General features: G+C 40.5%; 2 protein-coding genes across 2 annotated transcripts; both read left to right on the top strand.

Annotated features, from left to right (window-relative positions):
- The first annotated feature begins 625 nt into the window (after positions 1-625).
- On the top strand, positions 626-7160 carry mon1a (MON1 secretory trafficking family member A). Its single transcript, XM_056364805.1, has 6 exons — positions 626-741; positions 1238-1389; positions 3381-3764; positions 3881-4646; positions 4865-5012; positions 6026-7160. The coding sequence occupies exons 2-6, from the start codon at positions 1266-1268 to the stop codon at positions 6164-6166; spliced, it is 1563 nt and encodes a 520-aa protein (XP_056220780.1). The 5' UTR covers positions 626-741; positions 1238-1265; the 3' UTR covers positions 6167-7160.
- A 1170-nt stretch (positions 7161-8330) lies between these two features.
- Positions 8331-26857, top strand: mst1rb (macrophage stimulating 1 receptor b). Its single transcript, XM_056387049.1, has 21 exons — positions 8331-8493; positions 11272-12577; positions 15799-15975; positions 16075-16197; positions 17128-17298; positions 17396-17556; positions 18763-18898; positions 19027-19163; positions 19483-19662; positions 20012-20111; positions 20200-20418; positions 20544-20690; positions 21705-21858; positions 22043-22132; positions 22252-22467; positions 22587-22667; positions 22879-23060; positions 23200-23309; positions 23436-23601; positions 24219-24355; positions 25276-26857. The coding sequence occupies exons 2-21, from the start codon at positions 11372-11374 to the stop codon at positions 25505-25507; spliced, it is 4125 nt and encodes a 1374-aa protein (XP_056243024.1). The 5' UTR covers positions 8331-8493; positions 11272-11371; the 3' UTR covers positions 25508-26857.
- The last annotated feature ends 639 nt before the right edge of the window (positions 26858-27496 follow it).

The following is a 27496-nucleotide window of genomic DNA, read 5'->3' as shown; positions in this document are numbered from 1 at the left end:
AAGAATGCACAAAGTACATACTGTAACATGCAACAATATATAAAAATTAACTCTCAAATTTAATTTTATTTCAGTCTAAACTTTTTCCTACTCTGTTAAACACTCTAAAGCTGTTTTCTGGAAGAGAACTTCATATCCCAGTTCCTACTTCCGCAGCCGAACAGGGCATAATGCTGCGTTCACTACGATGGTAAACTCAGAAAACTTCTGAGTGGGAACGTCCGAGTTCGGAAACCTGGCGTTCACATGACCAACTGGGTCAACAATAGATGTCCGCAATAACAATAGCCAATCATGTTAATATCATGAAGCTCGAGTAGACTAGTGGGCTAATATCAATTATTACAACGGCCTTTGAAAAAACTTAACTTCGATAATTTGTTAAGAATGTACATATATATTACATACTATAGTAAATGACTTGTTAAGTGTAATTAATTAGCATTTGTAATATAACTGTCCCACCAGTCAGTTGTAGTTCTTATCACGTCAAGTCAGATAAATTGGGGACCTGAATTTCTGCACGAGCATCTGAGCAAAAAATCAATCCTGTTCTTGAGTTCAAATATTTTTTTTTCCTAGTCGGAGCCTGTATTTTCCAACTTCCCGACGTGTCATGAATGCAGCATTGTGTTGACTAGCAAGAAGAAGTACTCCTGTCTTGTCTCTGCTAGTTAGCTAGCTGCAGTAACTGTGACAATCGAGTTGTGGAGCACAATGAGACAACTCCGGAAATGAAAGGTAATCATCTTGAAATAATTTAAGGAGAGCTCTGTGTCAGGATGAAGGCGGTTAATGCAGACATAACTAGCTTCAGATGCTGTTAATTGTCTGCTAAAGTTAGCAATGAAAGTAGCCTTTGAAGTTCTGCATAGATATCAGACGTGTCTCTGAGACTGGGGGGTGTGGAAAAAGAAAGGAGATACGATTTTATTTTTTAAAAATGGAGGAGATAGGCATGGAAGAGAAATGTAACACTCTCAGGAGGCTCTTATTTTGTTTTCTGATTTAGTTTCACAACAGTCACTGCATGTAGCAACAAGACTGAGAGACGGCATTAGCCCTGAAGCTTGTCTGAAAATAAAAGGGGTTAAAGTCAGACCATAAAATCTGAATAATGGTGGTCATGCCACAGTAATAGTACATCCCAACCAGCGTGATCTTTAATCCTAGCGTCAGTCATGAAGCTGTTAACCTTTGGCCCCATACCTCTCTGTCTGTATGTCCGTCCTCTCAGGTGTGTGTCCCTGCCCTCAGTAGCAGTGATGGACGGAGAAGCCCAAAGGGCGGCTGTGTCATGGGAGAATGGCACTCTGGCTCCTGTGGACCGCCTTCGCTCCGAAAGGGCAGACAGCCCCACACCAGGTCTGGTGGAAGGAACTGAACCAGGTGAGGCTGGTCCACACTCAGCACTATCTGCAGATAGTTAGTGTAACTTTCCAAAGCACAAATGTACTAAAATTGTGTTGTATGTGAGCCTCTCAATTCCAGGCAGATTCCCCCTATAGTTCTGGTACCAAGTAAATCCCAGTAATTAACAGCTTAGCATTTGTTCCTTCTCATATTTCTAAGACTGTAGGTCCGTGTGGACATTTACAGCTTTAGATAAGTGGGTGAATGAATTAATGTAATTTAATTTAAGTGTCATTCTATTTTGTGGCCCATCCCTCATGGGACTAAATTAAAAAACATCAAACATGCTTACAGTACACAGGGATAACGTTTACAGTACACGAGTCAAACATTGTCCATGTGAGCTGATCATGCATCAGTCCATGGATAAGAGCCACTGTCACGAATCCTTCTGCAAAGTGTCATTGATACAGAACTGAACTTTCTGTTACTTCCTCATTTTGCATCTGATGGCACTACACAGCAAAATGTATGTTCTTAGATTGCAGCTTGGATCAACCATCTAAAAAAAAAAAATAGAAACAAAAAATCTTTGCAGTGGCCAATGCCTGAAATAATATAGAACTTCAATGGATTCATAATTGTACCATGACAAGAGCAGGTTTAAGGCACCAGAGTAAAACTATTCTGTAACTTCCCTCATAGGTGAAAAGTGTTCCACAAGTAGACATCCTGTGGTCCAGTAGTTGCTAGGCAACACATGGGTACAATAACCAGAATGACTTGTTTTTATTTTGTGAAGAAGCTGTTTTTGAATTAAGAAGTTCTCCATTTAGTGTGTGTGTGTGAGTGAGAGAGCGCGTGAGAGATGGTATGAATACGCACATCCTGTCTGTCTAAAGAAGTGTTCACAATAATTTGATCACAATAATGTGCCTTCTGTATTCTCCATGTCACTCAAAAAGCCATTTTGTTGTTGCTGCCAAACTTGGACTTTATGAATTGACAGAGAACATTCATTTAATAGACTAGACTGTAATAATAGTATTAATCTAAGTTTACGTGATTAAAAAACTTAACGCATTAGGAATATCTTGCCACACCACACAGCATAGGAAGGAAACGCTGCCATATTCTCTCACATGAACTATAATAATACAGACATCTGCTGCACGCCTGCAGCAGCTTATATCTGTCTCATCCAGCTTTAACAAATCCAACTCTGACTGGAGAAATGATGTAACTTTGTCCGGATTTGCTCTTTCCAGTCCAGAGATAAACAGGATGTTTTTGCAGTGTTATCTGACTGACTCATTACCACACTTGTGCTATTCTTCTCCTACTTTCTCTCTTTAAATTAAATAAGCTGTGACCAGAGGTTGTTAATTTGTGACTGCTCCTAATGGAATGAAATTAGAATAAAATTACCAGACCAAATCAAACATTTTTTTGGTTCTTGCACGACGAGACTTGGCATAATACAAGGATCCAAATCATCTTCCACCTTTTTCAGCTGGCTTTTTTGGCTGACAGTCGTTCAGTTCCAGACTGTGTCACCCACTGCATGGAACACAGTCCTGGATGGTTCCCACTGAAAAGCTCAGGGAAGTGTATGAGTGGGGATCTCAGTGGAGGCGGGGTGATTTACCAGATGTGCATTTGCCAAACCAACCAGATGGTGTTCACACAAGTCTTTTCTCTTGTGAAAGGAAAAATATTGTTTACAAAGTTTACATTTGTGTTGCTTGTTGAAGTTTGTTGTTGACAAGTGTGAAGAAGACATCGCACTTAAAAACAGACTCGTTTTCACGCGCAATTTTTTACTTTTACAAGCTTCCCTGAGCTTTTGTTTGACACTCTCTCCCATGCAGTGGATGAGACTGTCCTGAATGTTGCTATGCCAACAGATTCAAAAAAAAAAAAAAAAACTGCCTCCAACAGGTTGTTATTGTTTTATGAACTTACTTATTCATTCCTTACACATCCATGCATCATACTGACAAACCATCTGACCATCATTAATGCAGGTGCCGGTCAGAAGAGTGCCATGTTCGTCCATGCACAGTCTTTTGAGGATCTGACTGCGGAGACTGAAGAAGTGGCTCAGAGGGACGCTGAACTGGACAAGTCAGAAGGAGAGTGTACAGACGAGCTCAAGGTTCTGGTGGGCGAGAAAACCATAGAGGAGCAACGCAACAGCATTTCATCGGAGACCAGGTCTAAGGAGGAGGATGTGTCCAGCGAGGCGTGGAGGAGCCACAGAAAACATGTGTTTGTGCTGAGCGAGGCTGGAAAGCCAATCTACACCCGCTATGGCACAGAGGAGGCTCTGTCCAGCACCATGGGGGTGATGATGGCCCTCGTGTCCTTCGTAGAAGCCGAGAAGAACATCATCCGCTCCATCCATGCAGGTCAGAATATACTTTGAATCTGACATTGGTTTCCTAAGTAAAAATATATGGGTCAAAAGTGCATTTGATGAAATCTGTTGAATCCATGTAACCTCTGTGAATATGTTTTGCATCAGATGGCTGTAAAGTGGTTTTCCTCACTAAGAGCCCTTTGGTCCTGGTGGGCGTGTCTCGGACCTGTCAGTCAGACAAGGAGCTGCTGCGGGAGCTGCAGTACATCTACTACCAGATCGTCAGCTTGCTCACGCTCACTCAGCTCAACCACATCTTCCAACACAAGCAGAACTACGACCTGCGCCGCCTTCTGGCTGGCTCCGAGTATCTCACCGACAACCTGCTGCATCGGCTGGACCGAGACCCCGGCCTGCTCCTCAGCGCTGTCACCTGCCTGCCTCTGGCCAGCTCCTCCAGGGATGTGGTCTCATCAAGCCTGCAGGCCGCTAAAGCCAAAAACCTGGTGTTCTCCATCCTGCTGGCGGGGGACCGGCTTGTTACCCTGGTGAGAAAAAAGGACCAGTTCCTGCACCACATAGACTTGCACCTAGTCTTCAACCTTGTCGGCTCCTCTTCGTCCTTCCGAGAGGGTGAAGGCTGGACGCCGATCTGCCTGCCAAAGTTTAACACTGCAGGATTTTTCCACGCTCACATTTCTTACCTGGAGCCTGCGTCCGAGCTCTGCCTCATCCTGGTCTCAACAGACAGAGAGGACTTTTTTAACATGTCCGACTGCAAGAAACGGTTCCTGGAGAGGCTGAGTAAGCGCAGTGCCTACCAGGCTCTGAAAGAGGCGCTTAAATGTCCCAGTTACTCTGTGGCGCAGGTCGGCATCCCAGAGCTCAGGCACTTCCTGTACAAATCAAAGAGCTCGGGGTTGTACACCAGGTGAGTGGGATGTCTGCTGAAAGATTTTAACAGTTACACTAGTGTTGGAATTTATTTAATAGTCTTTTTACATCAAGAAATAAACCAACAGTGGCAATAAGAATGACCACACAAACACACATTGACATTATTTTCTTTAACTTCTGGCTTCTGTTTGAGTCTTTCACAGTGCAAATCTTCAGGTGTTGAACAAGATGCTCTTTTTTCTCTCCCTCCAGTCCAGAGTTTCCTGCGGTGTACCAGTCTGACGAGGAGCAGGAGAGGCTGATGGGTCTGTACCAGGACCTTCACAGCTGCTTGCACCATCCAACCAGACCTCTCCGTTCCTTCTACCGCTGTGGTGAAACTGAAAACCTGCTGGCGTGGGTAAGCGATACGAGATGTGATGCTTTTGTAGTCTTTTAAAGTATTTAACAATTTCTCATTTTTCATAATAGAATCTCAGTTTTTTCAAAACTCTTTAACACAAAATGCCACGTACCTAATTTTCTTTCAAATCTCACATGGCACATGACACGAGATCAGGAAGTACAATGTTTATCAGAGCATCTCACCATCTTCATCACTGAATTTTTAATCATTGATACACGTTGAAATAAAATGGCCATAATCAATAAAAGCTGTCAAAAAGAAATCACTTCCCATCCAAACTGTGTACGGTCGTCAGGTTGTCAATATTATACAATATATATTTATATATATATATATTTTATTATAATTATGATATATATTTTAGAAATCAGCATTTGCAATGATGTAGAATAAGAATTATGTTTTTTTTATAATGAAATCCTTCATGTGAACAGATGAAAGTGAATTTGACTGTACTTTACTGTATAGTGTTTTTTATTCAAGACTTCAGACAGTAGATATTTCAACCTCTTGTTTGTTTATTAATCTAAAATCTTGTAAAGCGATCCTGTTATGCCGGAGAGCGTAAAATATGAAACCACACCCACCTCAGTATTCTGCAGCATTTTCACTATAATCAAAAGGAAGGAAACTGCATTTCCCCCTTTTTTTCATCCCTTGTTCTTCAGCAGTGATGGTGAAAGGATTTGCATTCATGTTGCAATATTACGCACGAGGTTAATGTTGTTATAGTAAGGAGAAATATATACAAAACATGCTGCATTGATTCAGTGAACGTGGGTTAACGCTTAGTGTTAAGCATTGAAACTTAAGAGGTGGCCGTTTTCTGAGGTCCAAACATGTGACATTGAGTGATTTGCATGCAAAGATAACATTTTGTGTTTAAAGGTAAGCTTGAAGCAGTTTGGCTCTTTTGCACACTGAAACTGAGCCAAAGCAAAATACTGCAGTATGACTTTGACGTGCCTCATGATGCCACTCGTCTCGCTCTCCCATCTCTCTTGCAGGTGACAAGCGGCTTCGAGCTCTACCTCTGCTTCAGTCCGCTGGCGACCAAGGCCTTGGCGGTCTCTGCTGTCAACAAACTGCTGAAGTGGATCAGGAAGGAGGAGGATCGTCTCTTCATCCTGAGTCCTCTCACATACTGAGCCTCGCTGCTGGCTGACCGACCTCCTGGAACAAAAAGAGTTATCCCTGAACTGAACGCCGCCTGGCCCGGTGCTGTACCAGCTTCTGTGGATGAAGCAGTCGTCAGTTCAGTGTCCACATACTGTATGATTGTCAAAGCTATGCATTTCTTGCTAATGGGTTCCTCTGATCTAATTCACAGATTTGTGATGAAGTAGATTGTGCAATGATGGTAAATTAAAGCTGTATTTTAGCTGGCTAGATTAAAAAAAAAAAAAAAAAAAAAATGATTTGGATAACAGCAACAGATGGAAGCAGCATCAGCACCAATACACAAACATAACACAAAAACTTGTGGTGTCTGTTTGCTGCTGAGGTTGTTTCATAAATAATTGTTTTACTGTATTTACTTATTATGCCTCTCAGATTAAGAAAAATGCTGTGTCTTTTTTTTATGCTATCAACTCTTTAAAAAACTCTTAAAAATCAAGAATAAAATTTTAATTTAAAACTGGAAACTTGCAGTACAATGTATTATTATAAGACATATGTCAAAACATGGCTAACACTCCTGTTGTGTTTTCACTTTACATGATGACCAAGAACTGCACAAACCATCGTCATTTTACTTCTATGCACTTTCTTTATGCAAACGGCACTCTAAGAAATGTGATCATGAGTTTATATAACATGTTTACTGCTGTCAATTTTTGTGTCAACATGTATTGTTCATGTCAGTATCATGGAAGTCTATTCATGTACTAGTGTCCATTAGCACTTTCCTTAGATATTCCATTTACCATAATATGCAAACTAATACCAAGAAAAGTGTTGTATCATTTGTTTTTTATACCTGTGTATAGTCAATACGGTTCATTATGTCTCATGGGCTTTGCTTAAGGAATCTAACGTTGCCACATCTGCCTCCACGAATCATGCCTTAACTAATGATCATTGTGCAACTCAGAAAATGAGATGGCATATATATAAATAAATGATTAGTAATAAAAAAGACTCTGTATCATGCTTGATTCTAACATTAGTCAGAGTCAGTATTTATTATTGACTTTTATCCCCTACAGAAATGTAATATATGACATAAATTCCTATATCAAGAGTGATGGTGCCATATATGTCACGTATAAGGGGTTATATATTATTATCACATGTACATCCTCTGGATTTATTAAGATATAAGTTTAGAATATATATGAAATACCCATAGTAAAATATTGTTGCAATTATAATAATGGTCTACGTATATATATATATATATATATATATATATATAAAATATATTTATGATGACTTATGGTATAACATGTGACCATATATGTTAATGTTATGTTATGTTGATATATATTTTAATTCATATATGCAAGTTTATTGAAACAACATATATAATCAATATATAAAATTCTGTTTTAATCATTAATTTCTTATTAATTTGAATATCTTCCCATTCTGGGACAGTGGTCTCAGACCTTTGGACCCTACTGTACATAATATCAACATGTACTGACAGGGTCTGGGATGGATATATATTTACATAATATATATCTATAAGCATAATACATAAAAATACATATTTGTGTGGGCTAGACATATGTCAATATATGAAATTTTTCCAAAGTTCTAATAGTTTCATATATAATTTTTACATACATGTTTTTTTTTTATTTTATATGTACATAGATTTCATATATGGAAATTCAATAAACGGGATTGTTGTCTGATTTAAAATATTTTGGTTGTAACTGTAAAATCTATTTAAAGGTTGTTTCTTTTCAGTGTAATTCATGAGTAGCCTACCATCATATTTGTGGAGACACCAGTAGCTTCACATGCGGGTCTGTTGCCTAAACAATTCGTTCACTGTACACTCGCATGATAAAAATAGTGCAAACACTACCTGGAACACCACCTACTGTACAGAAGGTAAGTTTCAACTGTCTGCCAAAAAAGAAAACAACGAGCAATATAGACATTAATCAGCTGTAAATTCACAAACTTCCTGCAACAGTTTCTCGCAACGCGCGTCACCATGAAAGGTGCGTAAACAAACACAATGTGGGTTAATTGGTTTTGCCGCTGTCTCCGTCAGCCTGAAGCGGTGAGGGGAGGAGCGAGCTGTGGTACCGCCGAGGCAGAGGACACCGGTTTACACTGAGAGCTGAACTTAGATCCGAAACCGACACAGTTCAGGCTTTAACTTAAAGCAGAAATTAACCTAACCGTGTCACCTGGAATCTCTCCGAGGACAGATCAGCCATCCCTGCTCTGCTCTGGAGTCAGACACGGAGCAGAGGGGGCAGTGGTTACTTCCCCGAGGAGCACAGCTGTATAGGTAAGACCTTCATAACATTCACAGCTGCATGTGCCACGGATATGTTTCAAAAGATTACAGTTGAACTAGACTCCTTGCAGTGCTGAACCTTTCAGGAGCTCAACACAAAATCACACAATGTTACTGTATCGGGAAATTAAAATGTCATAATGTGCACTTAACTAAGTTTAATGTGTTGTTATGTACTATTGATAGAATTTAAATTAATCTCAGTGTTTTTAGTAAGAGGTTTAATTATAATATATGGTGATGAAACTGTGGTTAACTATGAGTGGTATATGATGATTAGTGAGAAAGGTGTGTTAATATAAGGACTTAATCTCAGTACAGTACCTGTAATAAACAAAGCTGCCTGACAATCATTCCTGAAGCTCACTGAGCAAGGTGCTGTCTAACCATTCAAGTTTTGTGCAGTTGGTGGAGTCAGATAACATCTTACATGTGGACTGGAACCAGTATGTACTGGCACCGTTCCCCTGAAGTTAAAGCAGACCGCCAGAACATGTAAAAGGAGCATAAATCTATATATATGATTTAAAGAAATGTACAGCCACACAACACAAATGATTAAGGTCTTGAACCATGTTCAACCACTTGGATTAATCTCAGATTATTTTTGAAGAATAAATTCAGATATTACAATTAAGGTATTTCATAATAAAGCACATTTAGACCTAATATCACTGCACATTGGATGGTTCTAGTGGTTCTGTAGTGGTTTGGGATGCATTTCCTGCCACTGAATCAATGCATGTGTCCCTGGGGTCCCATACGTTTTCCTTATTGACTGTTTGCACAGCATCCTGCATATTTAAATCCCTCTGGATAACTGTGAACTGATTAATGAAAGAGGGGCTCTCTCGCTTTCGCTGATTAACTGCTGTCAAAGTGCCTGTGAGCAAGAACTGATCCAATAAAGCAGCCAGTCCAAAGTGTGCATCCCTCTCACAAAATGAGAAAGGTGAATTCTTATTGATGCCAAGATAAAATACACAAGCCAGAAAAGAGAAGATAATATGGATATGAGTGTAAATGCAACACACTGATTGTGAATTCTGTAGGATATTATGTTGCCAAACGTCTGGTTTGATATTTGTCCTGACAACAGAACCGAGGAGGCAGGTGTTCTAGTATCACTGCACCTTTAAGTCTTCTCTGAGGGAATACACTAAGTAAAAACCTGGACGCTGACCAGCCTGTAAATAGCACAATAGCACAATGAATGGAAACTCAATTTCAGCCATTTGGTTTATTAACCATGAACATGAACAAAGTCAATCAGTGCCATTACTATGTGTACCCATGTCCTTTAGCCTTAACCTCAGCTTCACGTGGAGCCGCAAATGTTAAAATGTAACACAACATCTATGAATTATTGATGTAAAGACACCAGACTCTTGACTTCAAACGTTTCCATATGACTGCAGAGCGATGATAAGTTCTGTTTTCTTGAAAGATTTTTGGTCAAAAAGAAACTTTCTCTGCTGTTGAATCAAATAAGTATACCCACATCACAGTTGATGAAATTCAGATGAGAATTTTCTTCTTCACCTGAGACTTAAAAAGGTTCATGTCGTCTTATGACCATCAGTCCGTGCACATCTTTCCCCCTGAAAGGCACGTAGTGGTTGTGACAGGAATGCAAAGTAGAGAGGCCAGGGGTTCCTGAATATAGCCTAACTGTGATGTGTCCAGTTAATGATCCACCAAACACACGTCTGTTCTGGGTGAGGACAAGGCTCCGAGTTTGAAACGTGGTTCCATGTTGTTCAGAGATTGATCAGGATGAGCTGTGGAAAAATGTTAATTTTTATTTGATTAATTTGTGTTGAACCACATCCATTAACATTGTTTGTTATTATTAGGTCTCTTGCACAAAAGAAGATGACTCAATATTTAGAGGAAAGAAGATGGGATGGGAGATTAACCAGAACAAACATTACCAGACAGATATGAATGACCTGAGCAGGAAATTGCAATAAGAATAGTTTTATCCACTGTCTACTGTGTTGAGCGCCACAAGCATAACACCCTATTTGATTATGTAAACACTTCCTCCTGTGTTTGTAGAGAGTCAGAGGAAGCTTTTATCTTTACAAGCACTTACTTTTATCATCATGTGACGCAGCCAAGATGATGTCTGTCACCTCAGATCTATTAGGATTCAACACGGAACGTGCCTTAGCAGACTGAACAGAAGTTTCTTATGAGCATCATTTCCATAAAACAATATACTTTCTGTTAATTTTTCGAGGCATTTAAAAAAAGTCCCTCAACTTTAGCCTTTTCCAGAGTTTTCAGCTGCATCTCACAGTCATGGCTGAATTAACGTCACAAGGGGCCCTGGGGAAAAATCTGCTGTTGGGCCCCTACTGGCCCCCGCTGTACATGACAGTTTCGAAATCAACCAGTACTGTCAAGTGATGAAATTATCATTTTTTCTCATTATTAATTATTATTTTTTAAGCAACTATGCCAATAATTCACCGGTGCCAGCTTCTTGAATAGACATTTTTGCTTGTTTCCTATGTTTTTCTATGATAATAAACTCAACATTTTGGATTTTTGACTCTTAGTCAGATAAAAAAGACAATTTAAATATGCTTGATCTTCTGCGAATAATGATGGGCTTTTTATTGAAATTTTATACACTGAAAATCAATCAGTTATTAAATAATTTGACAAAATTGCTTTCAAGTTCCAAAGTGAACTTTGGAATGATGATAATTTCTTAATGACTGAATGACTTACTCTGTTCTGTCATTTCCTTTCATTCAGGTATCAGTGGCTGGTGTTAAAGATGGTTTGGTCCCGACATCAGACCTGGAGGTAACCCCACGTTGTCTGTGTTGTTGCCCCCCCTTGCAACCTTGTGGAGATGGTCCACTGGACCACACAGTGGGGGACATGTGTCTGGTTCCAGACTCTGCTGGCCTTTGCTTTGGCCAACTGTCCCTCACTGGCCCCGAGTCCTGTCAACTACTCTGTGGTTTACACCATGCCCTTCTTCCAGGCCCAGGGCCCCATCCAGAACATTGTGAACAACTCGTACTACCAGGAGGTGTATGTAGCCTCTCAGAATGTGATTGAAGCTGTGAACAGAAGCCTGGAGAAGGTGTGGGAGCTCCGCACTGGGCCGGTGGGAAGCCCAGAGTGTCAGATATGTAATTTGTGTGACGTTGACAAGGATCCTAACTTTCTGGAGGACACAAACAACCAGATCTTATTGTTGGATACTCTCTTTATGTATTTATATTCATGTGGAAGTTCTCAGTATGGTGTATGCTATTTCCACCAACTTAACGCAAATGGAGAGCCGCCTTCTCTCTCCAAGTGTTTGTTCAGAAAGGATTCCAACTCTGCTGCCTACTGTCCCGACTGCGTGGCCAGCCCTCTGGGAACCAAAGTCACCATGGTTGAAGAGGGTCAAACTGTCTACTTCTTTGTTGCCACCACTGTAAATGACAGTGTAACCCAGCGTTACGGCAGGAAGTCGTTATCAGTACGACGACCGCTGGCCACTGAAGATGGTTTCTATAGTGATGTACGTGGCCTAACCGTCCTTCCCGGCCTGCGGAGGACGTATCATATTGAATATGTCTACAGCTTTTTCACTCAGGAGTTTGTGTACTTCCTCTCAGTCCAGAGAGAGAGCCCCGATCAGGAATCATCTCCATTTCAGACTCGTCTAGGCCGTCTCCCGCGGAATGAATGGGAGATGAAGAGGTATCGTGAAGTGATCCTAGAGTGTCGGTTTGAACCAAAACGCCGGAGGAGGAATGTAGCCAGTGAACCCTATAAAGATGTGGTGTACAACGTGGTCCAGGCAGCTCATTTTGGCAAGGCAGGCAGGGAGCTGGCAGAGGAGTTGGGGGCAGAGGAGGAGGATGACATCCTCTACGGGGTTTTTGCAGTTACAGATGACAGTGGGGTCACAGAGCATGACTCTGCCCTGTGCGCCTTTCCAATGGACAACGTGAACAAAGCAATCGTTGATGGGGTGGATGACTGCTGTGAGTCTGGACCAGAACAGCTCTCCAGAGGACTCTGCCATTTCCAGCCCTGTGAGAGCTGTCCACATGAGGTGAGCTGATCAGTGCACTAGCACACAGCAATCACAGGAGATCAGCATGGTCTCAGGTCTACTTTTATTTACTTTAGTATAAAGAGTCCCAGTTTTCTTTGAGATACTGTTGAAAGAGAGGCGATAAAACAAAAGTAAATCCAGTTGTTTGACTGACTTCATGAAAAACTGGTGAGAGTGAAAGTATGCTGCTGTCAGACTGACTCACTTAAATAGAAAGCATCAAAGGTATTTTCCTGGCACCCAATCATGTGCATAAATATTTACTGACTCGGCATGAAGGTATCTCGATCAGGCCTGTTAAAATGTTACCGTGTGAAAGCGCGTCTGAGCGTGTTTTCTTAATGTGCATAAACATAGAGGAGATATTGAACACAGACCACTGAGACCTTGTTGTGGCCGATGAAATCAGTTGATACCATCAACTGCTCATGAACAGAGGAACGAGTACAAATGAGTAAGAAGTACTTACAGTTCTTCCCTGGATGAATGGCCTAGGTAAAAATACTAATAATTTCAAATAGTATACTTCAGTCATGTGTCTTTTTGTGATTATTATGGAGAAATATCAGTTTATGAAATCATGTAAACCCCTAAGTGAGGCAAGGCGTTGCTCACAGCACTGGCAGGGTCAGAATGACAGTGTAGTGGACAGAGCCAAACATGACTAATGAAATGAAACAAAAAAAGTAAAAGGATCTGTATTTAGCACAGAGTTAACTCCAGCTGCATGTGGTTATTGTGTGACCCACTGTTTTCCCAGATAAATCTGTCTGTGGATTGTTGTGTAAGATAAAAAAGTCACAGGGAAACCACTGTCGTCAGAGATATGAATTAAACTTGCCCTTGAGAGTTTATTGGTAACTTACAACCTACGTCCTGCATGAAAGCCTCTCCTGCGGCTTTTTGGGAGATATTGGTTTCTTGCTAAGACATAGACGAGAGGATGGATCCCACTCTCACGGCTGTGAAAATAATATGAAGCTGGGGCCATGAGAAGGTTAGCTTAGCTTAGCATGAAGACTGGAAACAAGAAAAACAGCCTGGCTCTGCCCAACCAACAACCAATGAAGATGGATCAACAAATGAGGATATAATATGTTTATCAGCGACCTTTAGAAGTGCTGGTAGATGGATTTTGCTAGCTTCTTGCTGGCTCTAGCATCATATTTAGCATGCAGAGAAGAGAGTGGTAAAGCAAATAATTTCCCCAAATGTCAAAATATTGGTTTAAAGGAGAAGTCTCTCTTAACGTTTCTCTACATTACAACACTGTCGGCGTGTCAAGGTGGGCAGGTTTTGATGAGAAGAACTGATGTAACTGAGGAGTGGTTTTTGAACACATTAAAATCACTGTCTGAATCTTTGCAGTCATTCAGTTTAAATAGTGCCTCCGTTTATACAAACACATGGCCTTTTTAACTGTTCTTTTTGACCTGGAATTATCATTTACTTAATGCACATCTTCTCTTCACAATCTGTCATCTTCTTGATAACATGTCCATGAAAAGGAAACTTTTTTTTTGGATTTCTGTGAAGTAAAGTGAAGCTCATTTGCATCTTAGCTTGCAGGAGAATGCACCTATAATCACTTGCACCTGCATTCAGTGCCCACTAATTGTAAAATATGAGAAAACAGGGATTGAAATTGTGTTTTAGATGGAAAAATAAATATGGAGAAGTCAGCTTACACACTCATTATTCAGAAAAATTGGACAGCCGCCAGTTGGATGAATTTCTCAGGTCAGACAGGAAGAAGTTTTCTTCATGTTTACTCAGCATGCTTTTCATGCCATATTATGCATTTGGTTGGTTTCTTGGGTTAATTCTGCTTTTTATTTTTATTTCCATATCCCATATATAATTCTCTTTTTTATGTCAGTCACTGTTTGCTGCAAATGTTGGAAGTAGGGAGTCTGTGGTAAGAGTTTGCACGTCATGTGGAAAGTATGAAGCCCAAAATTCCCAGAATTGCAAAGCATGAAGTTGTTGAATGTTGAAGTTGCAGCTATGACTTGATTGATTGGACTTTGTTTCCTTGAACCTTCAGAAAATAGAGTAAGAAAATATATGTTGTGATTAAGACATGATACTATGTGGTCAGGTTAGGGCAAGAAAAACCTAGTTTTGATTTGTTACACTTACAGCTGATGAAGGTTTGGGTCTAGCTGAAATAAACATAGCAGTTACATCCAAAAGATGTTCTTTCCTCTATTTACCTTCAGAGGAATTCTTTCTACTTGGACTAGTGAACTCTGCCTCTAAGTCTGCTGCTGTTTTGTTGCCTTTGGCTGCTGGTCTGAGAGTTGAGTAATCCGTCAGTGGACCTGTCCAACAATCTGAAATCCTGGTTCTTCCATTTCTCTGCAGATCCAAACACCTGTGCTGCCAACATCATCTCTGCCTCAAAAACACTATGCTTTTAGTCTGTAATCAAATTATTCATTTGGATTGGATTTAAAAGAAAACAAGTATAAAGTGTTGTGTCTGTGAGTTTGTATCTTGGCCTTAAAGATACAAGCCAGTCTTTGCATGAAGACTCCCTTAAATCAAACAGGGACCCACCCTGCTCTGCGCCTATGGCTGCAAGGCAATCCTCCTGTCAGTAGTGCAGCACATAATCACCTATCACAGCCTCTGAAATTATGAAATGATCTCATTATGATAACAGATTTACTTTGTGCTTCTGTATGCCACATACTTTGTTTCTCATGGTTACCATGGTGACCAGTGCAGCTCATAACATGTCCTCAAAAGAAAACAGCTGGATGTGTCTTCCCACATCTGTAAATATTACTGTCTGACGCGGGTGTGGCTCAGGTTTCAGAATATTATTTTTAAATTGTCAGCTGCCCATCCAACCATTAATAAACATGATTTGACAAAACACTTACTCTCTATTGAACCTAGTACTTGTTAGAACTTCATCCACAGCAGTTCTATGTTGTCTGTGTTAATCATAGAAGCTGGGGACGCAATTTGACAGAACCCTTACGAGCTACAGATCCATCATCGTGACATCTGAACAAACTTTATCTGCTGATGAAGACAGTGTAATGTAGTTGAAAGCTTCAGAAAAAGCTAGTAAATGGATTTTAGTTGGGATTGTTTTATCTATGTTTGCACACTAGTTTAAACACTGTTCAGTGTTGTTTCTACTTAAATTTTCTTCCTCATTATTTCATTTCCTTGTCCTCTGCCGCCTGTGGCCGTGGTACTAGAGCATGGAGAACAACGCCACATGCAGAGACCATCCTACCATGGTGTCAAAGCCCTACTACAGAGTGGACCTCTTCAACAGGCAGATGACAAACGTCCTGCTCACCTCTCTGCTGGTCACAACCATAGAGAACAAGACTGTTGCCCATATTGGCACTTCAACCGGACGGCTGCTACAGGTAAGATTAAAAAAATGTATGATTTTTTAAATCTGTTGTTTCTGGTATTAGTCTTCATTTTACCACTGTAATAATCTCCTCTTGTGTCCGTGTTGGCAGCTCGTGTTGACAAGATCCAGTCCTATTATTTTTGCCAATTACTCTCTGGAGGAGAACCAGAGAGTCTCATCCATCGCTGCTGTTTACTCATCAGAGTATCTTCTTTTCGTGGTTGGAGACAAGGTACAGCAGCAATCCCATGTCTTTAAATGTGTGTAATAGGTCAGAGACGTGCAGGTCAGGTTACATCACAATGACAAATGAGCTGGGAGTGTGACTGATTGTCCCTCCATGACCCTGTGATGCTCTGGAGACCTGTCCAGGGTGTTTCCTGTGACTTAGAGAATGAATAATCAAATGGTACTCCTGTGGGATGTCAGGCTTATTACCTTTTGTGATAGCAATTGGGACACAACAGAAAAAATTAGGCTCCTCTGAAAGCTCCAAGGCCCCAATTTTATAATCTTTTCAGGATTCTGGTTCCCTTCCAGAAAATGAAATACCTTTTCTTTAAACTCTTAAAAAATATATAGATAAAAAAAGTGGTTAATAGAAAAAGAAGTTTGAAAGATGCCTGGTGTTTTGTTTGCAATGTGTACGCATTGAAGAGATAGTTCAAGTTCCATTCAAATGAAATAGTTTTATTATTCATCTGTCATTAATCAGCAAAATTAGACTTCATTTCAGCACAAGGATCTCTCCATGTGACTTGTTGAACAGCCTGATGCTGAATGAGGCTCAGTATCAGTTTACATGTTTCCATCTGCATGGAAAGAATCAATTATTTAGTAGGAAATGTAAGTTAATTGAAGTTATTTCTCTTCTTGCATCTAAATGTATGAAGGAAAAAAAATAACTAGCAGTAAAAAGTTTTAACCAAAGGGAAAAAAACAAACCCACTCAATCTTCAGTTTTAATTTATTGGGTCACAGGCCATTATTTTCAAATCCCTTTGTACTATTTACATTATCACCTTACAGTTGTTTTAAATTCTGCATTTGGAGGTTTTTCAATGTGATATTTCTTATGTCATCATCTGTTTGATTATCAGCAATGGGGATCTTTCTTTGTAGAGGGCATATGTGACTTTAAAAATGGTAATCTGTGTTTCAGATGATTCAGGTGCCACAGAGAGGGCCGGGCTGTCAACACTTCCTGACTTGTGCCATGTGTCTCACAGCCCCTAAGTTCATGGGCTGTGGGTGGTGCTCTGGAGTGTGCTCCTGGGAGAGCGAGTGTCACAATCGCTGGAGGAACGAGTCCTGCCCACCTGGGATCACTGGGGTTTGTTCTATAATCCAGGATACAATCATCCCTTTGTGCAACTAATAGAAACATTTCATTTCAAGGTGGTACTATATACTCTGCTTTATTGACGCAGTTCTTTCCACGGACTGCTCCTCCTGATGGTCAAACAGAACTAACGGTGTGTGGATGGGAGTTCCAGTCGCCCTTAAGACCTGCCATCTCCTCCAGAACCCACCAGGTCCGACTGGGACAGACCGCCTGCACTGTTCTTCCAGTCAAAAGCAACAACACACAGTGAGTGACCATGCAGGGCTCTGGTTACAAGTACAGTCTGTTCATACTAAAGTCATTTTGTGGGAAATCCACCCTGAGGATTGTCTTGTGCTGTGTGTGTGTGTGTGTGTGTGTTTTGTTTGAGGAGGAATTAGTATCTTAAGCTCTTTTACAATATCTGACTGTTGAACATTAGTTCATATAATAATGAATCTAGACTTTAATGGACTGACCCAAACTTGGTGTTTGGCCTATGCTAATTTAGTATTACAGACAGTGTCAAAATATCTCAATGCTGATGCCATGTAGTTTACATTTTCCAGGGTATGTATTTTCCTGTTAATTTCTTGGAAATTCTGCTCATAATTTCCTGAAGAATTGTTGGTATTTAGCTGTAAATTATTAGGATATTTCCAAGAAAGTGTTAGAGTCTGTGAAACTTTATAGCATGGAGTGTAAGTTGAATCAAAAAGCTAAGGAATTTTCAATGCAGCTGAAAACTACAGATAAGCATGCATTTCAACCAATAGGCTGAATAAATGTGAATTAAATGAATATTTACATATCACCATATGAATCTATGTAAGTGTGGCAGTTCAAAGTCATGAAGATTGAAAAGATTTGTTAGGCTTTCTAGGAAACTTTGTAAACAATTTTTTCACTTACCAACTACATCATTTCAGTTTTTTTCACAAATACGTGAATATAACACGTAGGTAATTATTAACTGGAACACTTTCTCTATTTATAATTAGTACAAATTGATATGAAGTGTGCAGTCCTGCCTTGGATGTATCATTTACAGTTGAACACCAGCTAATTTTTTGAGAAAATATTTATTTATTACCATTTTTCATCTTTACCTGCTTAGTTCAGCATGTTAGCATGCCAATTAGCAATGAACACAAAGTGCAGCTGAAGTAGTTTCTTGGACATTTGTTTTTGGACAAAGTCAAATTATGTGTCTAACATGGCAGAAAGTGCTAATATGTTTAAGAACAGGTTTTTTTCTTGAATGTATTTACCAACAAACTAATTGTATAATGACAACCTCACTTGAAAGCTGTATTTTAGCAGCAAAAGTAACCATATGCTACTTTTGTCCCCTGATGCTGTTTAAAGACCAAGCATTTTAATGCACCAAGAAATTAAATTGTCCCTGGTGTGTCAGTAACTAAATTTGCCACAGACATGCTAACACAAGTGTTTTCTTGTGCTGGTGTTCAGCCTGGTGTGTAAGATTCGCTCTGGGGCCACTGAGCTGTCCAAACCAGTCAACATTACAGTGGAAGTGCATGAGGGCAAGGTGGAGGGACGCTACTCCATTGACGGGAAGGCAGAAATACCAGGGTTCACGTTTGTGGTAATCGCAGCTATTATCATGCTCATCACAAACTAAGAATATTGTTAATTTCATCCATTGAGTATTAAACCACTTTCTCCTAAACCTTATGTTTAATCGAAAATACTGATGATAAACTGTTGCTCCAGATTCCCAACATCACAGAAATACAGCCCAACTACGGGCCTCGTGTTGGGGGCACACTCATCACAGTGACTGGACCTCACTTGGATGCTGGGAAGACCAGGAGAGTCACTCTCAACGACATGCCCTGTCCTATAAAGAGGTCTGGAAATACATTTCCTCATAGTAGTATTATCTCTCCTACTCTCTGGAGATTATGAAGATGAGTTGTGGCTCAGAACATTTTATTGCCATGACCTAATAAGCAAACATGTTCCAACTAGTGTTTCAGGATAATTACGGTTTGTGAAACTACTGGCAAGAGGTCTTTGCATTCGAACACTGGATCAGACCTGAACTATTTCCTACAGTAGATGTTATGTTATTAAACATACAAAAGATATTTAAAAGCATGAAGCTTTTTGATCTACCACCGTTTATCTGTAACAACGTGTAATTCACGTACCTCTGTGTTTCTGCAGAGTCACAAAGCCAATAGGGAACGTGTCATCCATCATCTGTCTGTCCCAGCCCATCTCAGAGGTGAGGGATGTTCCTCTGAGTGTTTTCATCGACAAGTCTCCTGTCCTCACCACAAAGGTGTTTTACTACAAAGAAAAGCCATCGATTACAGCTGTCCTGCCTGACTGTAGCTTTGACAGGTACAGTAGGCCAGTGAGCACAAATACCTTCTATGTATGAACTCTGTTGTCCTCTGTTTTATTCCACAGTGACCCAAGAACAGTTGAATCAAGAGTAACTGGACTTGAATAACCATGACCTGGATGATTGAGAATGTGTCATTTCTGATAAACCAAGTTTATTTTTGATCTGGAATTTAACATATTTTATCATGACAAAGGAAATCTAATTGGATAAATACTGTCTTTACATTACATAATCAAATTTTTCTAATATTTTTCATGTGACATTCTCAGTTGTAGTAAGAAATTACAGTATTTCCTTCCTTGATGCAAATGTAACCATCTCTGACATCTGTCTCCACTGTAGGGGGTCAAAGATTGTAATTGAAGGGGAGAACCTGGATTCTGTTTATCGCACCATCATCCACTTTAAACCCAATGAGAACCACCTGAAACCTGTGACAACGGTACAATGTTCATTGTAATGTGCAGTAGAAACATTATTATTTTTTAAATAAGTGTACAGTTTTAGAATTACCTGACTGACTGTTACAGGAGTGCATAGGCAAGTCCATGCCCACAAGGATGGAGTGTATCACTCCTGAGTTCCCCAAGGATGAGACGGAGGAGGGAGAGCTTTCTTTTGACATGGATGGAGCGATGGGACTTTGGAACAAAGAGTTCTCCTACCACCCTTACGGCGAGCCTATACCTTTTGAAACAGAGGGACACGTGCTGAGTTTGTACCCTGGGTTTGATGAAGTGTCACTACATGTAAGAGAGTGTATCTGCATTCGAATTTGAAGACAAAATAAATGTGAATTTGTAATGATTAATATATATTCTTTTAAAATACTGACTGCATGCCTTATATCTTGATTTGACCTCTCTGTCCACAGCACCAAAAGCTGAACCTGGTGAGCTCCTGCATGACCATCAAAATGACAGTGGCAGGCGTTGATTGTGATGCCAAAGTCCTGGATAATGAGATCACCTGCAGGATCCCTAAAAACATGACCATCCCCAGTGAGGGACTTCCAGTGAAGGTTAGTCAGGCTGGAGGTGTAGATGATGATTAACTGACTGATTTACCTGGATGCAACATCCAACATGGGGCCCCGGTCATACATGTTGTATGGGACTCCTGCTTGGCCTGTGATCACTCACTTCCCAGGCCTGTGCATCACGCAGCTAGGATGTTCAAATCATAGTAAAAATTTACTCAATATATTACTGCTACAGATCATAGTGGTATATAGCAAAATTATCAGATAGATGTTAAAGCAGGGGTTTTCAACCATTGGCCCGTGGCCCCCTGGTGGTCCATAAAGGCGTTGCTGGTTGTCCCTGATTCGATAATGTAGATTGAATGTGGGAATCACTATTTATTGTATTTTTGTGTTATGTATTAATTATTGTTTGTGAGAAATCTAATTCATGAAAATATATAAAAGTAAAAAAAAAAAAGCAGGGATGACTTTCTGGATTAAAACAGTGCCCATCCAGTCTATCCTTGGTAGCCTGTGCTCTGCTAATGTTGGAATGCGTCCCTAATGTCACATGTGTATGCATACTGTGGAGATTTGCACACAAAACTATTCATTTACTGAAAAGCATCTAAAAAGAGTTACTCCATGATTTTGCCAATGAAAAATCATTTTTGCAAATTCTGGTGAATAGTAACAGTTAGTGTCTAAGAGGTCTGTTTAACAGGTAAGAAAAAAACCTAATCTCAACCACTTTCCTCACACTCCACAACAGTGATCCTCAGGTTGCTACTTAGTCAGAGCGGTGGTCCCTGGGCCACAATCAGTTGACAAACCCTTTTGTAAAGCAAAGGATTAATTTAAATAGCTCCTTGAGGCTGAGGCATCTTAAAATGTCTTGGCAGTTAGCCACATGCTTTCACACACAGATGTCACAGCTTCAAAGCCATGGATGTGTGACAGAAAACAGCTTGAAGCATTTATGCTTTTCCAGCGGGGCAGTTACGAGAAAAAGTCTCATAATAAAACAACAATGATGGTATTCACTGTTTTATAATGGGTTCTGTTGTCCAGATCTCCATCAACGGGCAGGTCCACAATGTTGGCACAGTGGTGAGAGTGAGCAACCACTACATGGTGGGGATTGTTCTGGGGATCCTTGCGGCTCTGGTGGCTGGAGCCGTGCTGGCCTTTGTCGTTATGAAACACTTGCGGAAGAAGAAGAAAGGTGGGATCCTCACTGTTATGTGGACATTGATCAGACCTGTTTGTACAACTGCTTCCGAGTGTGGGTGGGAATTTGGGATGAATTACATAAGTCTTTCAACTAGAACATCCCGGGTGTTGGATGTACATGTGTTCTTCTTCTAGGGTTGATGATTAAAAAAAACGTGTTGTGAAATCTTTTTCAGCCTCCATGGTGGAGACCCGTTTGGCCCACAGTGCCAACCGCTCTAGAACAAATAACGTGGAGCTGTCACCTACTGGGGACTACAGGAGAGGTGGCGGTCTAGCTAAGCACTTACCATTCTACCCTGCAATATTGTAGAGCTGATTTGCTCCTGTCACACATTCCTGTGTAATGATCATTGATAAACCTCTTTCTCTGAACTTTTACCAGTAGTATCCATGAGTCCTCCCACCCCCCTGGTGGGTCCGGTGGTGTTCCCCAGGCTGGCCTATGCTGCAGGCAGCATAGATCCTACCCTCACTCCCCTGATGCCTCCAGAAAAAATCTCCATCTCAAGTTTTAGGCCAGAGCTGCTGGAGGAGGTGAAGGATGTTCTTATTCCTGCAGAGATGCTTATTGTGCAGCACCATCGGATCATAGGGAAGGGTAAGACCCCACTGACTTTGTCTGAAACAAAAAACTTTGTAGCCTTGTGAAAGCTATATCATATTTTGGTAGAGCAGCAGCAGTCCTCTGTCATTCATTCTTTGTTGATTTTCCTGCAGGTCATTTTGGCACTGTCTATCATGGCTACTTCACAGACCACAACAACAGAGAAATCCACTGTGCTGTCAAATCTTTGAATAGTGAGTAATAACTGCTTCTTGAGAGCCGATTTATACGCCCTAGGAAAGCACCAGAAAGGCTCTTCTGCTGTGGAATAAATTTGCCTCAGGATCTAAGATGTCCTCTGAGTACCTTTTTAAAGCAGCTTTTTAAAATTGTGCTTTCAGTGTCTTTCTTCCTTTAGATTTGAGTCCATAATGCTTATGTGTGTGTGTGTGTGTGTGTCATCAGGAATAACAGATGTCGAGGAGGTGGAGCAGTTTCTGAAAGAAGGTATCATAATGAAGGGTTTCCACCACAGCAATGTGCTGTCTCTGCTCGGGATCCTCCTGCCGGAGGAAGGGCTCCCTCTAGTGGTGCTGCCGTACATGAAACATGGGGACCTGCGGCACTTCATACGTTGCGAGAAGAGGGTGTGACAGCGACATTAAAACAGTGGAAATTAATCATATGATTTATGTGCAGCTGTCTGCTTACTACCTAGCAAACTATGTAACAAATGCAACTGTTTTAATTCAGTGTTTTTGTCATGTATTTGTGGGATTTGTCTAGAATCCCACTGTAAAGGATCTGATTGGCTTCGGGCTGCAGGTTGCCAAGGGGATGGAGTATTTGGCTCAAAAGAAGTTTGTGCACAGAGATCTTGCAGCACGCAACTGCATGTGAGTCACTGAGATATGCAGAGAATTAATTCACTGTCATTAGGCCTGAATTGCTCTAGTGTTGGGAGATGTTTCATTGTACAAAGTTTGCTGAGCCTGATCTCCACTTACTTTTTCTGTCCTTAGGCTGGACGAGTCGTATACAGTGAAGGTGGCAGACTTTGGCATGGCCAGAGATGTTTTTGATAAGGAGTATTACAGTGTTCAGGACCACAGAAAGGCTAAGCTGCCTGTCAAGTGGATGGCCATCGAGAGTCTACAGACACAGAAATTCACCTCCAAGTCGGATGTGGTGAGCAAATGAAGATTGACCAGTCACGATCTCTGCAGTGGTTGTACTAAAGAACATACAGAATGTACAGTATTTCTGGGGATGACAATCAATGTTAAATGCACTGTGGGAATATTAGCAAGATCTGGAGAGAGTATTTATGTGCCAGTTACCCAAAATATCAACAGGGTTTGAAGTGTTACAGTACATGTTGCCTTTTAATGTCATTTTATTACCACTTTAATATATAACATTATGTAAAATAAAATTGAACAGCAGATATATTTAATGACAAGATGCTGCAAATAGACATGGTCACACGCCAAAAAGTGTGGGCAACAAAGCTCCATTTGTGTACCTCATGCATTTTGCACTAAATCTTCCAGATTGCTGAACAGCACAATACAGGAAACATTATTGTTTCACGAATTTGCTCCAGTTCCACCATCCTAACTGCACGGTTTCAACTCAACATTAGCCAGCCTAATTAGGAACCCTACTGTGTATGTTCAAGGCTGTACTGTTTCTCTTGCTCATTTTGCTCATGTGATATTATTCAGGGAGGCGTATAGGACAGGATTTTAGCCTGCACCTGAACGCTAGTACTTGATGAGTAATTTCAGCCTCTCTTGATGCAGTGGTCCTTTGGTGTACTGATGTGGGAGATGCTGACCAGAGGAGGGAGCCCCTACCCAGAGGTGGACCCTTATGACATAACACATTACTTACTCAAGGGCAGGAGGCTTCCTCAGCCACAGTACTGCCCTGACCCTTTGTAAGTAGCAGGAATAATGGTCGCCTCGTTTATTCAGTCTAAAGAACAGTTGTAATTATAATTTGATAGTGTTTTTTAGTTTAGAAACAGCCACTGTACAACTGCACAGAATACACTACACTACTACAATAACACCAACAATGATAGAACAGAAATGGTACCGGCACAAAGTTCAACAAGATGTTCAAATGGTAACTCAGTAGCGTGAAAACCATAAATTGTCCACTACTTGGTATTTCAACATAGTTAATCAATGTTGTTTGGGAATTAATGTATATGACTGCCACACACACTTCTTTCACACACACTGGTGTGACTTTACAAGGAAAAACTGACACATTTTTGCTGTTTTAATGATAAATCCCTTTTGCTCACCAAATTAAAGAGTGATGGAGAATAAATCAACCATTCATACACCTTGTCCACTGAGGTCTTGTCACACTTCCCATCCAACATGGGTTAAGGGCTCATGGAGGAATGTCACACAGGGAAGAACAACAGCGTAAGACATTAAATGAATAGTTTGTCATTTTTAATTTTCTTGCTGAGAATTAGATGACAGAGTCAGTAGCCAGTTAACTTAGCCCAGCATCAAAACTGTAAATGGGGAAACTGTTAACATGGCAAAGGTCACAAAATCTGTCCAGCACATCTAAAACTCACTAATTATAACTTGTTTGTTTAAAAAAAGGTTCAAAAAGGTGTAAAAATTATAATTCACCACTTTACGGGGGTTATTTGTAATTAGGAAACAGTAGCCTTCAGACAGATCAAAAATACCCCAACTTGCAAGCTCCTGCTTACCATGGCTTAAAGGGGGAAAAAAGTGAGTCAGGAATTTCAGGAAATTTTACACATATAATGTTGCATGAAAAGTTAGTTGGCCATTCGCTTTTACTCACACTGTCTATGCTTTCCAGGTATAGCATTATGCTCCAGTGCTGGGACCCTGACCCAGAGCTGAGGCCCAGCTTTGCTACATTAGTGTCGGCTGTCTCCACCATCTTGTCAGGTCTAGAGGGAGAACACTACATCAGTCTGAATGTCACCTATGTCAACCTGGACCAGCCGCGTCCCTATCCAGCCCTCACAGAGTCTGCTGATGAATATGACTCCACAGATATTGAAGACTCAGGCTCATTCTCTTCCTGATCCACTCCTCCTCCTCACTCAACTCTAAACTGGTATTGGTGCCAACAGTTACAGCACAAAAAAACTTCTGCAAAGTCACCACAGTGTCTTTAACCCCAAAGCATGTGAAACAGAGACACTGCCTACTGTATATGTGCCTGAAAATGGTGGTAAGATGCTTTCAGCTCAATTAGCACATTCACGTTCGTCACTGTCAGCAATTAACTTAAAACAGCATTTGACCATCAAAACTAAAATGATTTAATAGACGTTGAGTTTTTGTGTTATTTTTCACTGGTCACAGATAATATCATCATACATCTAATTAATTTTGTAGTACTAGCTTATTAGCTAGGCAAACAACACAACACTTGCTACACATTGGACGCTGATTAGCATTATACTAAATCATTTAAATTGGCCTGTAGGTTAGCTAGCTAGCTAACAAATGCAAGTTTGTTCAGATTAACCAAAGTACGGGTTTTCAAACACTTAAAGCACAGTCAACACACTGACTAGGGCTAAACAGGCAACCGAATCGTACTCATTGCTGAACTAACCTGTTCCTACATTACAATGATATATTTTTCAGATGTTGATTTTTTTTCTCACCCAGCTGGTATTGACGTAGACATTATAAATGTAGAATGTTTGTGTCTAACAGTGTTGGTTACAGTATTGAGGAGAGGAGCCACAAGAAGCAGAGCTATGATGAAGTAAAACCTATGAAATTGAAGTTGAAATTAGCTTTGTTTTACCACCTACAACACGGTGTACTGTTACAGTTGCATAACTCATGTGTATATATGTTTAGATATAACATTCCCACACTTGCTTAATTCTTTTGCAGTGCAGTGATTGTTCTGTATATATTGGATCGTACTTCTGTAAGGCAAAATGTTGAACTCAAGGTTTTGAAACAAATCTGACATCACCCTGTTGCTTGTATTTCTGACACAATGTCTTTGAGATAGTGTGATAAATTAAAGTATTTATTTGTTTATAGCTCTGTTTTCATGCTATGGACTTAATATAGAGGAAATATGTGAAGTTGTGCAAATTCTGCCACGAGCAGTTGATTTATGTCACAGTTTTTTTTTAACTGAACTCACTCGTCTTTGTTGGGGTTCTCCACTAGAGGTCAGTGTTTGTTAAAAGTTCTCTGCATTGCCACTGATAATGCTGCTGAAGATGTTCCCAACAACATGAATACAGCTTTCTATATATGTGATGTTTTCAGCATGTTTGCGATAGCATAGCAACATGAATGACCCAGGTTGTTGGCCAAACCTCTGCAAACCAACCAATAAGCCCTCTATGATAAGATTGTTAAAAACATTAAAAACAGACAAGAACACCACAACAGACCAAGCAGGCATGTTTCCCTCTTTTCTTCTTTCATCGGTTCTGCCTTCCATTTGGCAGGAGCAAATAACTGCATTTTCAATTAAATGAGCTGGAGATACATCCAACATAGACAAACAATCTGTCAATCTAGCAAAGAAACCAAACAAACATCTCACCAACATACAGTAGCAACTCCCTGTGCTGAAAACAGACGTCACACACAAGCAGCACACTTCCCCCCACAACAAAACCGGAGTCAAATAAAACCAGAGGGAAATAAACATCATAAAGTCAATTTTTTTTCATGCTGCTAAGAACAAAAGTCAATTCCTGTGTGGTGGGGCCTTTGATATATAGACAGAGAGAGTGAAAATGTGTGTGTGTGTGTGTGTGTGTGTGTGTGTGTGTGTGTGTGTGTGTGTGTGTGAAGCAACATTTTGCAGGGCAGAGCCCATAGGATGAAGTATCAAGTAAGCCATGATCCCTTCTTTCTCTGTCTCCTTTTCTCACTGTGTCTCTTGTTCCCTGTTGTATTATGTGGGCTATAAAAAGTGCAGAACCTGTGAAGACTGCTGCTGTCAGCTGTGTGACCATCTCACGCCTGGAGAGCTCAGGAAAACCGGGCTCACCATTAGGTCCCATACTGCAGGCCTTTTGATGTGC

This window comes from Seriola aureovittata, chromosome 2, assembly GCF_021018895.1.
Source record: "Seriola aureovittata isolate HTS-2021-v1 ecotype China chromosome 2, ASM2101889v1, whole genome shotgun sequence".
In the NCBI taxonomy this organism is placed as follows: Eukaryota; Metazoa; Chordata; class Actinopteri; order Carangiformes; family Carangidae; genus Seriola; species Seriola aureovittata.
Note: the sequence above shows the minus strand (reverse complement) of the source record. Positions and strands in the feature narration are given on the sequence as shown.

What these genes read in the sequence shown, in the direction of transcription:
- mst1rb (XM_056387049.1), top strand. Translation starts at nt 11,372, where the DNA reads ATGGTCCACTGGACCACACAGTGGGGGACATGTGTCTGGTTCCAGACT. An exon ending in TCATACGTTGCGAGAAGAGG is followed by an intron (nt 23,061 to 23,199) that starts GTGTGACAGCGA and finishes GGATTTGTCTAG; the next exon opens with AATCCCACTGTAAAGGATCT. An exon ending in CTTGCAGCACGCAACTGCAT is followed by an intron (nt 23,310 to 23,435) that starts GTGAGTCACTGA and finishes TTCTGTCCTTAG; the next exon opens with GCTGGACGAGTCGTATACAG.
- mon1a (XM_056364805.1), top strand. Translation starts at nt 1,266, where the DNA reads ATGGACGGAGAAGCCCAAAGGGCGGCTGTGTCATGGGAGAATGGCACT. An exon ending in CATCCGCTCCATCCATGCAG is followed by an intron (nt 3,765 to 3,880) that starts GTCAGAATATAC and finishes GTTTTGCATCAG; the next exon opens with ATGGCTGTAAAGTGGTTTTC. An exon ending in CTGAAAACCTGCTGGCGTGG is followed by an intron (nt 5,013 to 6,025) that starts GTAAGCGATACG and finishes TCTCTCTTGCAG; the next exon opens with GTGACAAGCGGCTTCGAGCT.